The sequence below is a fragment of the Antedon mediterranea genome, chromosome 3, assembly GCF_964355755.1.
Source record: "Antedon mediterranea chromosome 3, ecAntMedi1.1, whole genome shotgun sequence".
In the NCBI taxonomy this organism is placed as follows: domain Eukaryota; kingdom Metazoa; phylum Echinodermata; class Crinoidea; order Comatulida; family Antedonidae; genus Antedon; species Antedon mediterranea.
The window spans coordinates 30484352-30500602 of NC_092672.1; the positions used below are offsets into that span (position 1 = coordinate 30484352).

At 34.8% G+C, this 16251-nt stretch overlaps 2 protein-coding genes across 2 annotated transcripts in view; both read left to right on the forward strand.

Annotated features, from left to right (window-relative positions):
* Positions 1-8057, forward strand: part of LOC140045186 (nuclear pore membrane glycoprotein 210-like) — a 31113-nt gene extending 23056 nt beyond the window's left edge. The window contains exons 35-41 of the mRNA XM_072089990.1: positions 22-139; positions 911-1045; positions 1533-1786; positions 3279-3489; positions 4378-4482; positions 5489-5578; positions 6104-8057. Of these exons, the coding sequence (XP_071946091.1) occupies positions 22-139; positions 911-1045; positions 1533-1786; positions 3279-3489; positions 4378-4482; positions 5489-5578; positions 6104-6267 (1077 nt within the window). The 3' untranslated portion in view covers positions 6268-8057. The remainder of the gene's footprint in view (positions 1-21; positions 140-910; positions 1046-1532; positions 1787-3278; positions 3490-4377; positions 4483-5488; positions 5579-6103) is intronic.
* Positions 8058-10803: 2746 nt separating this feature from the next.
* Positions 10804-15813, forward strand: LOC140045187 (cationic amino acid transporter 4-like). The gene is made up of 4 exons (XM_072089991.1): positions 10804-10885; positions 11171-12787; positions 13750-13858; positions 14667-15813. Exons 2-4 carry the CDS (start codon positions 11201-11203, stop codon positions 14804-14806), a joined length of 1836 nt encoding a protein of 611 aa, XP_071946092.1. The 5' UTR covers positions 10804-10885; positions 11171-11200; the 3' UTR covers positions 14807-15813.
* The last annotated feature ends 438 nt before the right edge of the window (positions 15814-16251 follow it).

Below are 16251 nucleotides of genomic sequence, written 5' to 3' on the forward strand. Positions count from 1 at the left end.
GTTTGCTACGTAATGTTTCAGGTCACGGTCAAAGAAATTGAGAGAGTTTCTCTTGATTTAAGCAATCTGCCAGTATTAAGCAACGTTCAACAAGATTCACCTATTGAAGTTAATGTTGATTTTGGTAATACGAATAATGGTAAGTAGCATGCTATTGTCTCATTAAGTTCTGTCTACACTATCAAAATAGTTTGACGACAAAAAAAAGTTGTATATGCCCAAATATGGTACAGTAGTGATTTGCCCAAATATGGTAGTGATGTGCCCAAATATGGTAGTGATATGAGATCATCATGTCCAGGTACACATAACAATGTTTGTCACATAAAGTTTGATAGTGTAGACAGAGCTTTACAAGGGTTGTGTACTGCAGATTTAGTGCTGTGTTTATAGTTCAACTGCTGTATATTTCACCTTGGCTATATCTCCACTATTTAACCTCTTTGTAAAACACACGATCGTGCACACACAACCACTTACTATCTAACTCCCACCCTTAAGGCCAATTCAGGCAGCATCGTGCAACAAGGCCCAAGGAAACAAAATTAAAAGACCTAAAAACTACGGCTGACACCATCTCAAGACGTCTTGTCTGGATTCAACTCAGAATGGTACACCTAATGGCATGAGGTGAAAGATTATTAATTAAAAGTACTATTTGACTGACTCGTCGTTCTACTCATATCTGAGTACTCGTGACTATTCTGATGAGGTGTCTCCATTCTTGCCGATCTTGAAAAGTACTATTTAATAATTGTTAAATAGTGCATATTAATGCATGCCATGTGACCCAAAATCGTCCAAGAGACAAAAATCAAAAAGACTGGATTTTTTTTAGATGTTAAAAAAAAAGTCAAACTAATACATATTAAATTGGTGTATTCAAATGATTTTTTTCTTTTGTTATTAGATGTGGATTCTGACATCATCAAGCAGGTAGCAGGGTTGGTTCAACCAATGTTTAAATGTAGTCTGCATCCTGTACGACCAAACACGCCAGAGCTTGCACTATTCAATGTATATCCAGCTTTTAATACAGTTACTGGTATGTTTTAGTGTGCAAGATTTAAATGGTTTTTTTTTTATTAGTGGAGCTGTAGTTTATCCATCCTCTGTAATTGGCGAGTTGCTCGCTGTTGGATGCATATGAATTTAAAAAAAATGTTTTAATTTTTTAACCTTTTCAACAATCGAGAAAAGTCTGTTTGTGGAGAGTTTCTGGTTTTCAAAGAGTCCGGTATTGGGAGATTTGACTGTATTGCCTTCGTTTGGTGCGGAAGATTAATGTGTATTAATATATACTGTATCAAATTATCAATACAATACAGGTGTTTAATAGGATGTGCATGTGCTCAACTATTGATATGGAAAGTTAGGTTAGAATCTCACCTGGGGAGAAATGCAAATATTTCATTTGTCTTGCACATGTATTATAGTTTGTTACTTTTATCGAGAATTTTTGTTGATTGAAAATTGTTTTTTCTTTTTATTCAAATATTGAGTGAGCATCAGTGACTATTTGTTTTTTTTAGGTAAATATTACTGTGGAATTCGACAGATATCTGACCAGGCTGTCCGTTTCAAATCTAAATCAGAAACCCAATTCAATTTAAAAGTGACCGTTGATAGTCAACGACGACAGAAAACTGTGCAATCAACTCCAGTCACTCTAACCTTTCTACCAGGATTCCAGGTTCATTCCCCGCAAAATTCAAAACTTACAAGTAAAAACCGGAACATTGAATTGTTAGTGTCTGGACCAGAGAAAGTACTACAGAATTTAAAGGTTAGCAAATATTTTAAAATAAATTATAATATATATATATATACAGTTTTGTATTCTATAATCAGAAACAACATACTTATATCTATATATTTTTTTACTAAATTGAAAATGACCTTTTAAGTGTATCTAAATATTTTTATTATCAAGATACTGATTTATAGTGGCCCGTCTCTTATGGTTTTTGTTGTTTTGTTTATGTCCTTTATTATTTTATTTTCCGCTATGTATTGCTATTTCATTGTTTGTACTGTATTGAGTATTACGGTGTCACGTCACAACGATAGAGGGCGCTGCATGGTTGCTAGACAACCAAAAAATGCGTTCAGTGCCACTATGTTGATAAACAGTAAAGATCTGTGTTTCTATCAAATTATGTACCATAGCTTGATTTTTTTAAACTTAAACTGTAGTTGAAGAATAAGTAGATTATTAAAAACAAATATTTAGTGATCTTTTGAAATTTCAGTTTGTTTGTATTGAAAATTATTAAGTTTTAAAATGACTACTTCAATAAGCCTATTCCAAACCATTGGTGATATTGGAGTCACTCAGGCAGGCTAAACGCAACCACGCAGCGCCCCCTACCGTCGTGACGTCAGCACCGTGATACTCTATACACTGTAAAGTATTTGTTAGCATGAGGCAAACCCTCGATTAGCGAAAACTATTTTATTTGCTCCAATATGCTATTGCTGAATAAATAAAGAATATATATGTATACAGTTGAAGGAAAGAAATAGGTGCTGCATAGGCAGGATCATGTATAAAAATAACAACAAAGTTCTTGTTTCTGCCTCAAAATAAAATATTTATTGTACTAATACTTTCGACCATAGGTCATCATCAGGTACTGAAAAATTAGAATTATTGTATGGTAAATTACCTCCCGTAAGCGGGCCACCGAAAAATTTGTATTGACTTTTGACAACAAAAATACAATTTTATACTTTAAGTTTACTTTACGTTTTTAAAAACATTTCTGTGAAGAACATTCCTGTGTTTTTGAGAAAAGTGAGAAAACTACATTGATTTTGACCGACCATTTTCATATGATAAAAGCTTTTAAAAATTTGTCTGAAAATCATAAATAATACTAAACCACCTGATCATAAACAATAAAATAGAATTTAAGAACACCATAAAAATATCGTGCATAGCCATAATCTGTGATTTTGGCCATCTATCCTATGATATGATCTTTTGTAATAGTCTATATATTACCCTTTTAGACACGCACCATACAAAACGGCAGTGTTGACGGTGTAACTCCCTTTCTAGGCAATTTAAAAGTGGTAGGCCTACTAGTTGCTATTTCAGGTAAAGAGCAGCATCTCTACATGTGTTTATGTAGACAATAATGGCTAAACGTTCCATCCGAAGGACAAGGGAGTGAGTTTTAAGTTACAATTAAAAAAAACGTGTACCTTCCACGCACAGGTTTGGTAAATACTATTACACCATATCCCTCAAATAAATATTTTTTTAAACTTAGATATCGTGGAATGATACATCGTTGATTAATATCGGCTCACCTGTTGTGAAAGGTGGAGGGTCTGTAGCTTACCAGGTTCAACTCCTAGATGGCGCTCAACCAATTGTCCGAGAGACCACCACCAATATAGAATTCTATTGTGAAGTTATTAACTTAGCACAAGTTATTAGTATCAAAGTTACAACAGTTATTGAGGAAAATGTAATAAAAGGTTAGTATTTTACATGCAAATCGTTACTAAGTGTGGTTCCAACTAGAACGTAATGTAAAGCAGCGATGTATCGACCCAAGATGCTGTATTGCGTAATGACAAGTGGGAACCGACGACGCAACAGTGTTGCAAACATCGGTAAAGCGTGGTTCCCACTAGAACGTAATACATTGTGACGTATTGACGAGTGGGGAACCCACGACGCAACAGTGCTGCAAATATCGCTCTGGGAAATCAAATCAGTTTGATTTCACACAACAACATAAGGCAAAACCGTAAAACATAGTGCAGCACATACTCAATATTGGAAGGGCATTTCCTTAAGTTGCGTCGGTTGCGTTACGTTGCGTCGCTAGTGGGAACCAAGATTCAGAGAAGGGATGAAAAGGGTCTAGAATGAATGTAAAAAAAGGGAGGTAATAAAAAAGCAGGAGAGAAGATGAAAACTTACCTCACATAAATAACAAATATAAAGAACAATGAACTTTTCCTTGTACATCAGTGATCAGATCTGTCGACACTATCAAACCAGTTTGAAAAAAAAAGTTTGATGTCCCCAAATATGGTAGTGATATGCGCAAATATGGTAGTGATATGACATCATCATGTCCATATATGGGGCACATCACATTTTTTTGTCACATAAAGTGACCCCTTTGGAAACAAGCCTCTGGGCTTAAAGGGCCATCCCCTGCTTTCCATGCTTTTTTTCTTGTCTAGTCTTGTATTTTTATATTTAATGTTTCTCTTTTTATTTCATTTACATTATACTGTTTTATTTATTTGTACTGTATTTGGAAAGCAATAAATATTACTTACTTACTTACTTAGTGTAGCTGACAAACCTTTGTTTGAGTTTTATTAATTCATTTCTTCTTGTTTCTCTAGTAGATTCACTTGACCCCATTCCAGGTTGGGGCGGTATATTTTACGGTTCAGTGATCGTGACCCCACTGCTCATGTTAATTACCATATGCATTATTATAGGTGTGGGTAAGTGTTGACATTTGTTTTCAATCAAATCGTTAATTTTATTTTTGTTTTGCCCTTTTAATCCTAAATTAATTACAAATATACAAGCGATTAATAGATCTGTAAATGTTTTTATTGATGTTCTGTTTATATCAAGCAACCAATTTTGGTTTTTGTACTTGTTTTAGGGAAAACACCATCTTGAACTTGAGCTAATTGAGATATAGCAATATATATACAGTAATTCTTCTTTAAAAAAAATGAAAATGATAAGGCCAGGCAGGCTGTAGTTGCATTAGGGATATTTATAATCTGCTATGACTGTATCCCTACCCTAAATACTAAATAATATTTTTTAACTTCTTCTGAACTTAACTTCAAATGAGACAATAAAAGGTTGAATGATATCTGTAAAATAGATTTATGAGCGTCTGTATTTTTTTATAATAGACCATTATAAATAACTAACCTTGCATTAAATGTTATTAGACTAGCAGTATTGTGTTAGGCTTTCTCTTTATACAGTGAGTTCAGGCCTCATTATAAGGGTTATTATCCATTATAAGTAAAAGTTACAAAGCCTCCCTTATTTCCCTTATGTATATATGTTCATACATTCCAATAATTATCAATCTATAGTTTCCCCTATGTTTCATAATTTTGGGGATTTCATTTGTGTTACACAAGCTTGTTGAAAATAAGCACAACGGTGTGGTAAAAAATGTTATCAGATGACTAGGTTAAACTACCTAACTACTGAAAAAAAGTCTTTCTGGTTTTTATAGAAGAATTTTGTATTTGACCATTTTAAGGGAAATTCATGTTTTTTCATCTTGATTTCTGTTACAAATATTTGATTTATGTACAATTAACCAGATTTTAAATTTAAATTCATGCCTGTACCTGAGCTTTAAAACAGTGGTTCTAAACAAATTTTCATAAACAGGTTAAAGAGTAAACAATTACATAAATTTAACTCATTCTTTCTTGTCCAATTTAATTTATTAGGTTTCCCTTTTTTTTTCAGCAATGACTGCATCTCAAAGGTCACATGATCCTCGTACAGATGCCCATTTCTTGCATACTCCACCGCCAACCTATACCACTCACGCTGAAGGTAAAATTATAACACAGTAGTCTAGTATAATACTACACATCTTTGAAGCCAATTTTCCCCTAGGCGAATTGAAAGCGCCAGCTTGTACGCATGCATATCTGCTGATGCCTACGAACAATATTATGTCTCCATCCACACTTTTATGTTTGCATAGTATTTTGTATGTGTGGGAAAAAATCAAATATTAAAACAAATTTGTGAAAACTATGTAAAAATACAATGATTACACCTTAATTTAAGGTATGTATTGGGTTTATTTGTGCCAGTGAAACCAAATACTATGACTATACAGAAAACGCCCTCTTTGAACGCCCTCAGGAAACCTAGAGAGGCAACCCCTTCCCAACGAGAGACTTTGTTAAATTCTGAAAGTGTACTTTTTTTTCTATTTATGCACATATACAACATATTCTAGGAAATAATTTAAGGAACATGAGTTCCATGGAATCATACATTTTTACATATTGCATTTCAGTGTTATAATTTTAATGGATAAATAAATTATTATTTTGTTTTTTTATTCAGATTATTTGAGTCCTACAAAAAGGTCACCCTATGCATCACCATATGATACATATGGTACATCTCCACGACGACGACCCCGTCAACAGCGTTCCCCAACATTATGGAGTACTAAAGGTTATGACCCCCAAGAAGGAACCCTACCTGCTTCACCAAGTAGCGGATGAAAGTACCATACAATAAGTTAGTTTAAGAAAGTTAATCATTTTTGATAAAAGAAAATAATAAAACAATTATTTTTCCCATGTTTGTTAAATTGATGTGAAATATTTTTTTACAATTTTGTTATCTTTTTTAAGTAATGTTGAAAATTATTATTACGAAGTTTCTTTCTGTAACATGAACCGTGATTATATGAAATACAGGCGTATAATATATAAGACACCACCCCCCATTATCCGAAATAAGGTGTACTTTCGCTGTACGACCAACCAGAGAACACTAGCAGACAGATGTAATATGAACATATAATACCTATACCTATTATCCGAAAAAAGGCCGTACTTTTGCTGTACAGAACGACCAGCAAGAGAAAAGCAAATGGATGATGTAATCGCAGTGCATACAACCATTTTAACCGAATGCGCAATATTTCACATTTTATTTATTTCATTACATAACTATTTCTTAAATTATCGGATTTACAAATTTATTAAATAATTTGCGAGTGAAGTTTTTGAAATATGGTAAGATGTAAGCAAGCGCCTTGAGCAACTTTGGTGGGGAAGTGCGCTCTATAAATCATTATTATTATTAATGTTATTAATGTACATTTATTGGTTGGAAAAATTGATTCCATAAAAAATAATGACAAAATTCCCAAAAAAAACATAGATTTCCCCCCCCCCCCCAAAAAAAAGGATAAAACTGAAATCGAAAAGGTAGTTTATAATATTCAAATTACCAGCATATAATCTGCTTTTTGAAATTGAAAATATAAATTGGATTTAAAAAGTTCTTTGACATTAGATTTGGTGAACAAAAATAATAATAATAATACCTGACCTGATTAAATTGTATGGTGTATTGTATTATATCAGGGAGTGTTTACAAAAATAAGAATTTAAAAATTGCTTTAGGCATTAAATATAAAGCCATTCATTCATTTCAAGGCTATGTGTATATTGTACATACTACTTCACAATCTTCTATTATGTATTGTTATTCCAACCAATCCAATTGTGAGGAAAGAATTTTTATTCAAAATAATTGTATACAATTGCTTTTCTGATAGTGGTAATCTTTGATATGATTTCTTGCAAACAAAATGGTAGTCACTGCAGCAACTGCAGTATAGTATTATTGGTATGTTCTCTAATGTTAAGCTTCATAAAGTTTATTTGGAAGTTTCAATCAAGAAAATAAAAACATTTTGTTGCCCATTGATGCAGAATAAGATTTACTCCTAACTGCAATCACGGGACGTATAATAAAGCGCAGAGGTTCCGTCTTGTAAAATATGGTACGGGGGGGGGGGGGGGGGGCGTGGGTGGGTCATACAGGAAATTTTGTCACGTCCCCTACTCTGACCCAATTACGTAAGCGCAACGTGATTTGACCAATCACAGAGCAATTGATTATTCTGAATGTCGCTTGTCGTTGGTAAACTCGTTTGCGTTGCGTCTACGTACTTGCGTTGCGTCTACGTACTTGCGTTGTGTCTCTAGTCTCTAGCTTGGTTCTGACTAGCGACGCAACATAACGATGTAGACGCAACGTCAGTTGAACGAACACAAGCAACAATTCTGGCGATCAATCACGTTGCGCTTACGTCCTTGCGTTGCGTCTCTAGTGAAAACCAAGCTTTAGTATTAACCCACCGACTTCGATAGTATTTCAGTACTGTGTGTGTTTTTTGTGTATATGTTGCATTTCTAAATCCTAATGTAATGTAGGCATCATTGTATTTTATTTTTCTTTGTTTATTTGTTATTAAATTTTGCTGGAATTTGTAATGCATTCTTGCATTTTTTATGCGTATATTTTGACGAATATGCAGTGTATATTCTGACTATGAATTATATTTGGTAGTACATTTACAAAACAAAGCCGATTTTGTGAGACTCATTCGAGTTTTTTTTCTTTTTAAGAAACTGTATAGGCCTAAGCGCACTTGCGTTAAGTGAGACAAATTCGCGTTAATGGAGGTTTATTTAGTACCCTCTAATACATTTTCGTGAACTTGAATTGCGAAAATAATGACACGCGTGCACGTTAAACTTCGTGAGCAAAACAATTGAAAATGTAATGACATTTTGTGTAAAAAATATTCCTATATTGAATCTATTGTAACTCTGTATGAATGGTAAACCCCCACATTTTAATATTTATTATAACAGGAAGCATTTTTTTGTTCACACTGACAGCATTGAATCATCATTTGACGGTTAATATTAATATCGCTATATTCCGTTGCTATTAACGTTTATTTTCTTCCCCAATAGTTTCCATGATCTCATTAACTTGGTATAGTAGTTAGAAAATATGGAGGATTGTTTTAAATTGCTGGTATGCCTTATTATTGTGTTATATTGCCGGTCTCCTACTGTATATATATTCTTTTTACAGTATGTTGTACAATTCAAACCTAAGGCAATTATATTGTTTTTATTTATTTTATCTAGTTATTATATTAGACAAGTTCTATTTCCTCTGAAATATGATGTAAGAAGCATTTTTGGGTAGAAGCTGAGATCCACTTGATTTAGGATATTTCGACCTCGCTGATTACGAATATGGCGGATCCCAAGCGAAATTCGGCCATCTAAGCCCTTAATTTGCATAATTAAAAATGGCGGCCATTTTTTATAATTACCCTATATCACGAGAACCACTAGTCACAGATAATTAATTTTGGTGTCAACATGTTTTAAATATATGTTTTTATATTCACTTTAATGACACATTTTCTCAAAAAAGTCTTATTTCTGACATTTTGACCTTTGACCTTGATTTATCGTATCTCAGTAACCAATAATCGGAGAGACACGAAATAGGGCTCAAATTGTTCAGAAACTATACATTCATATTTATTATAATGAAATGTTTTTACAAAAAATGGCCGATTCTACAACTATTGACCTTTGAACTATTAGTCAAATATAATAATATAACTCTGAAAATTTTGGTCTTATGACATTTTTTTTCTTTTTAAATTGTTTCAAACCTGTGTGTTCCTATCCAGTCTAATGGCACATTTTGTACAAGAATGGCCGATAGTATGGTTATTGACCTTTGAACTACAGCATAGCATATAATAAATATAATTGCGTAACTATGAAATTATTTATACACAATAATAATTAGTAAAATTACTATTACTAATCTTAAATTGAGCACCTGAAAATAGTAACCCACCCCAACTTTTCCGGTCAGCAACTCATAGCAAAATAATAAAACAGTAGGAATAAACACATTTGGTTGAACTCTAATAGTATCCCCCATGTGTTACTATTAGAGTAGTGGGTTATTATTATAGATTGACTTATAAGGTGGTTTACTATTGGAAGGGGGGTTACTATTGGAGTGTGGGTTACTATTAGAGGATTTACGGTACCAATAGTAACCCTAAACTCTAGGCCTATGTTGTAATCCCCTTGATTCAGGGGGCTATTTTGCGAACCAGTTCACCCCCTTCGTCTTGAATGATGAACTGGGTTCTTTAAAGTGCACACCAGTTATAAACTGTGTACATTCATTTTATAATCCTTATTCGAGAAGACTTGTTCCACCACTAGAACTAGGAGCGAGTCGGCCTCGAACCCTTGCAGATATTTTTGGCTTTTTAGGTACGGTAAACGGCGCCCATTTCTTAACCGCTCGGTCAGTTCCTGTACTACATTTATATACTGTACCAAACCAGAACCCACATAATTATTTATTTATTATTTATTTATTTTCAATCTTTCGACAATCAGAAACAAAAAAGTTGGTTAAGAACTGTCATCAAAAGATGTGCTTAACCAATTAGGATCATTAGTTGTTGTAGCATGTACCGGTACGTAACCACTTTCCGTTACGTTTACGTCCTTGCGTTGCGCCCTAGAGGCTCTGGTGGAAACAAAATATAGTAGACGACGCAATGGCGCGTTAAGCGTGGTTCTCACTAGCGACGCAACACAAGGACGTAACGCAACGCAAGTGAATTGACCAATCACAAGCGATGACTTATTCGCTTGTGATTGCTAACTGTCTATAACTTCGTTTGTCATTGGTTAAAACGCTTGCGTTGCGTTTACGTCCTTGCGTTACGTTCTAGTGGAAACCAAGCTTTAAGCGCAACGCAAGTAATTGACCAAACACAAGCTATGGATTATTCGAACTGTCCCTTGTCTTTGGTTCTAGCGTTACATTCTAGTTAGAACCAAGATTAACCAGGTTTCAGAAATCAAACTTAACAATTCTATTCACTAGCTGTGTAAACAATTTAGTACGAACACAATGCAAGTTCAACAGTTCTTGCAGAAGTTATCTTTCAAAAATATGTTTTAAACTTTCTACTACCAGTAAATTAGCAATGTCATATTTCAATAAATCAATTACTTGATCGTTTAATTTAAATATGTGCTTTATTCCAGCTACACCAGCTGTTATTCGTTCTGTTCAATAATAATAAAAAAAATCGTCATTTGCAGTCGCTGATTTCCATTTGTTTATCGTTCGATATTATTCCATTCATTGTGCCGTTAAGCCTTGTATCGGTTGATTTCACACACGTCACGTTGGGAGGTTATAACCGAGTGGAGTGTAATGTGTACACCTTTATTTGAAACGTATAATTATAAGGTAAATTATTATTTTTATAAAAGGCTCTCAACATAGTTCATGCTCGTGGAAGCTTTTTTTTTAAATATTCTATGCGAATGTTAAAGTCTGGCAGATGTTTATGCTTAGTCTAGTCGCATAATTAATGTGGTCCATCGTCTCGCTTAATACCAGCAGCCGCCATACAGTAATAAATACGGAACTAGTTTGGCCGACTGAAAATGTGGTGCGTAAGGATCAGGCAAAGCTAACATAACATAATAATGTTGTAACCTCACATGTATTAGCTTGATTTTTATTTTTTAGAATCATTAGTAAGGTGGTATTATTTTCACCATGAGTATATTCGGAGAATGTTTTTCAAATGTCAACAGACGAAAGACATTGCATGGTAACAGTGAATCCTCATCTACGTTTCGAAGATGTCTTAACACCATTGACCTAACATACATAGGTCTGGGTTCCATGCTCGGTACTGGACTGTTTGTTGTTGGAGGAGAGGTAGCCAAAAATATCGCAGGCCCAGCTGTTGTGGTATCCTTCGCATTAGGGGCAATTGCAGCTCTTCTGTCCGCATACTGCTATGCAGAATTTAGCTCCCAAATAACACGAACTGGATCTGCTTACATATACGCTTATGTCAGTATTGGTGAGGTTTGGGCGTATATAATTGGTTGGAATATGGTGTTAGAATATATTGCAATGCTATCGAGTGTTTCTCGAGCGATGAGTGCGACTATAGATTCAGTGATTGATTTTAAAATACAAAATGCAATCACACATTATTTTTTGAACGACGAACCGTGGAAATCGTCGTTTTTGTCCGAGTATCCGGATTTGTTTGCTGGTGCTTTGGTCATATTTGTTACAATTTTAGTGTCTTTTGGCGCCAAAATATCTTCAACAGTGACATTTATTTGCATTAACATGCTATTTGTAATTGTTGTTATGATGATAGTAGTAGCGTTTTATTACGGAGACGTAAACAACTTAACAAAAGACGGTGGGTATTTTCCGTTCGGAATCGAAGGTGTTCTAGAGGGCGCTGCTGTCTGTTTTATGACGTACAGTGGGTTTGAAGTAATTTGCATATCCAGTGAGGAATGTACGTCACCAAGAAAAAGCATTCCCATTGCGTTGGGAGCAGCTTTGGCTGTTGTCTCCGTCACGTATTTAATTGTTTCTGGATCTTTAACGTATCTTGTTACGTATAAGGAAATAATACCAGATGCGGCGTTCTCAGCAGCATTTATTGAGAAAGGCCTCGATTGGATGGGATACATTGTTACAATCGGTGTAATTTTGGCGGGATTTACAAGCTTAATTACAGGATCATACTTCTTAGCACGATTAATTTACGCGCTTTCAGTTGATGGTCTTTTCTTCAAAGCATTTTCAAATGTTAGTCAAACTTCACAAGTTCCGGTTATGGCTACAATCGCTTTTGGGACTATGAGTGCAGCTTTAGCTATTTTAGTAAAGTATGATGTACTAGTGAAATGTTTGTCTATTGGTACTCTCTGTGCGTACACTATCATGTCGGGAGCTGTTATTATTTTACGTTATCGTCCAAAATCAAAAGATTCGCTTTTCGTTGATTATGATGACGCAACGACGCTTTTTACGCAAACAGAAGGTGCAGACGATAATGGCGAATATGTCTATGATTTAACTGGGAGGTTGAAGAACTCTTTTAACCGTCTTCCATTGTTAAGTAAACTTGAACCAGGAGCAGCGGTACCGTATGCATTGCTAGGATTCGTATTTTGTTTAGGAGCGGGTTTGCTGTTAATAAACAACTTCCCAGATTTACTCTCAACGGTTCCAGTTGCAATCTTAACAATAGTTTTGTTCATTCTGAGTTTGATGTCATTTGTTATTATACCGTTGCATCATCATTCTTTCAATGAAGGAAAGATACAGGTAGGCATAACATTCATGTTCACGTGACAAGAACGTACGTTAAATACGCGATTATCAATGTTGTATCTCCACATACAACAATATTTGCCCAGTTTTATAGGAATACCCGGATACAGCATCTCATGTGTATCATATGGTTCATGTATCATGTAAGGTCACTGTATGGTTAAGGGTTAGGTTGTGATACTAGGCGATACATGTGAATCACATGTGATGCTGTATTACCATTACGGAATATTCCTATGATACTGATGAAATGTAGACCCAGAGAATTGGGTGCGTTCAAAATGTACCGAATTAGCCTACATATCGAAATTATATTACAAAATTGTTGTCAAAACTTGTATTGTGAAATGTAACTCCACGAGCCCCATAACCTGGAATAATACATTTATTCGGCATGTTATATCAAGCACAATCTTGCCAGAAGCAAGTATTTTGGCATAAGCATGAATAGAATTAACTGCTCTTGCTCCAACGCAGATAAAGCTGATTAGCCCGCTGTAAAGCAGCAATAATTGGTACATTATGAAACCAACTTAGTGGGTAAATTAACTAAGCGTGAATGCACCCTAACATCCGAGTATGTAGGGGTTAGCCTACGAATTGAGAGCCCAAATATGAAGTTTGTAAAAGTAAATAATATCCGTACAATTGCGTCAGAAACACCGAGTAGCCCCAGAGAAATGTTGCAAATCTGACAAGTGTACAAAATAACACGAAGTCACTAATAATCTACAAGCATAAAAAAGAAACGTTCAATACACTCGAGTTAAACCTGTGCAATCCTTCTTTTTTTTTTTGTTAAATATTCAAATTTTGCAGCTGAATGGAATATGACAATAAATATTTGTGTCACTGAGTGATTTAATCACCGGAATGCATGAACCTTGTTTGTTTTAGACTGTTTTTCTCCGTTTCTTTATACAAAACCCTGACATTTCTTTTGCTTATTGTTTCAGGTTCCGTTTGTTCCATTTTTGCCGGCTTTCAGCATAACAATTAATATTATACTTATGACGCAACTGGATCACCTGACATGGTTGCGATTTATACTGTGGATTGCAATTGGTAATTTGTTTTTAATCTTTCTAATACCTGTTCACACAGTAAACTGTAGCTTACAGCCTTAGCGTGGTTGTAATTATTCTATGCAATAATTAACTTTCTAAATACCCTGTTTACACAAGAAATGTAACGTACAGCCTTTTAAACAGTTGTCTATTTAACTGAATAACTGTTACGTTCCCATTCCCGCAATAATACAATATTTAAAAGCGCAGATGATTTAATTCTGTCGGTTAGCATTATTATATGACCTGGATGGCGTGCACATTAAATGCATATCCAATCAGATTTCAATTTATCCTTTATCCTCACCAACACCCGAACAACACAACATGCTGAATAATTGGCGACCTTTGGCTCATGTCTTTTACGACGACGCAGCTATTGAGTATCACCGTCATTATACGCATGCTCATACTGTATGTTTCTGAGTCTGCGCATCAGTGCTATTTCGACACGACAGTCCGTCGTGAAAATGAATGGTCACTTCTTAATAATCCACGTATTGAATACTATATTAATTGTAGCCGAGACAATCTGGATTTGTCTCAGATTTTAATATTTTTATGATGGAGTATGGTTGCCAACAATTGCTGCTTTCAGCTAAATCTTATTAATTGTTGGCTCCTTTACGGAAGCCTGCTAGTAACATTCGTAGTAGATTCCAAAAAGATAAATAACTTCAGAACTTTGAACTGCATACCTTGTGAATTATCAGAGAAATAAACATTGAAAATACGCGCACGCAAACATTTAACTTGATATAATGTAATTTTTATTTAATTCTGTTTTCTTCTTATGAAACATATAGGAATGGCTATATATTGTTTCTATGGATATTGGCACAGTGAAGAAGGAAAGACAGATGAACAGTCCCCAAATATTACTGAAAACGGACCTACTGCCTTTTCGTACGGTTCACTGGACAATGAAAGGGAAATTCAATATTAATAATCACGGCTTCTTGAGGCCTACCGGTTTCTTGTACCGGCTTCTTGTATCGGGTTCTTGTACCGACTTCTTGAGGCCTACCGGCTTTCTGTAGGCCTACCGGCGGCTGTTACCGGCTTCTTGTCGATTACCGGCTTCTTGTCGCTTACCGGCTTCGTCAAGAAGTAAATGCTAATTTTAATGAAACTAAAACTATTAATTGTGACCCGATTCCCATGGCTGTATCGCCGCCACATAGGATAATGTTTGTCCAATACCATGTTAATAATACAGCATGTGTATCACATGGTGCCTGTGTATCATGTAGGCTAAAGATTATGTTATGGACTATGGACATGATATGATAATAGGGGGTACATGTGATCAATGTGACGCTTACTGTAACCGTATTTTTGAATGCTACTGGACAGATTTATATAGAGTATACCGAGAATCTGGTATTATAATAAGTGTACCGTTCGCTGTTTTGTTTTATTTGTTCAAATATTCAATATTAAAAACGTTATTATCCCGGCGTATAGAAAAAAACTCTGGCCTTATTATTGGTTCCCACTAGACGCATAACACAAGGACATACTTTGCGTTATGTCCAAGTGATTTGACCAATCACAAATGATGGATTATTCGAACTCGCTTCTCTAGTGGAAACCAAGCTTTGACAACTGCATGCATACGATAAGAAATACCAAATTTACAAAGACTGATATAAAAAAATTAATCAAACTGAAATTAAAATAATATCAGTTAGGGAAACATAGTATTAATTATATTTATTTATTATTTATACCATAATGCTTTAGTTTCATAAATTATACCATATAGAATATTCAAAATATACTACTGTACATTTATTGTACTAAAATATTGTTTGATCATCATCGGAAAAAAGACTGTTCTCTTTTAAATTTGTTAAGTGTGAATCTTTAAATTTTGATTTAGGTGATTATAGACGTAGCCTACGCCATTATTGTTGGTGGTGGACTGGACTACACTCTTTACTATATACGTTTAATAAACAATTTACAATGTATTCTGTCTGAGAGTTAATGCCTACAAACAAGTGTTGATGTTAAGCCTATTTTCCACTAGGCGAATTTGTTCGCGCGAATCGAAAGCGTCATGCTATGCACATGCGTATTCGAGTTTCTGTCTGTCATACTGCCTTCTTCGACGAATTCTATTTCCTTTGATTTTTCGCTTCAGCGAAATTTACTAGTTCGAATTGTTTCTACTTTTTGCGAAGCGAAATATTGCGCAACCAATCAGAGTTCAGGAAATGAGATATGACGCTTTCATGAGCACTCATGCGAATCGAAATGCTCAGCAACCACGCGAAGAACATGAACGTCGCAGCTATTCGCTCATGTAGTGGAAAGATAGTAGGCGATTTGTTTCTCTTCGAAACGTTTGATTTGCGCGAACAAATTCGCCTAGTGAAAAATCGG

Excerpts from the sequence above, each read along its gene's own strand:
- LOC140045187 (XM_072089991.1), top strand. The coding sequence starts at position 11,201 with ATGAGTATATTCGGAGAATGTTTTTCAAATGTCAACAGACGAAAGACA. Across the intron at positions 12,788-13,749 it reads TCAATGAAGGAAAGATACAG|GTTCCGTTTGTTCCATTTTT; the intron begins GTAGGCATAACA and ends TTATTGTTTCAG. Across the intron at positions 13,859-14,666 it reads TATACTGTGGATTGCAATTG|GAATGGCTATATATTGTTTC; the intron begins GTAATTTGTTTT and ends TGAAACATATAG.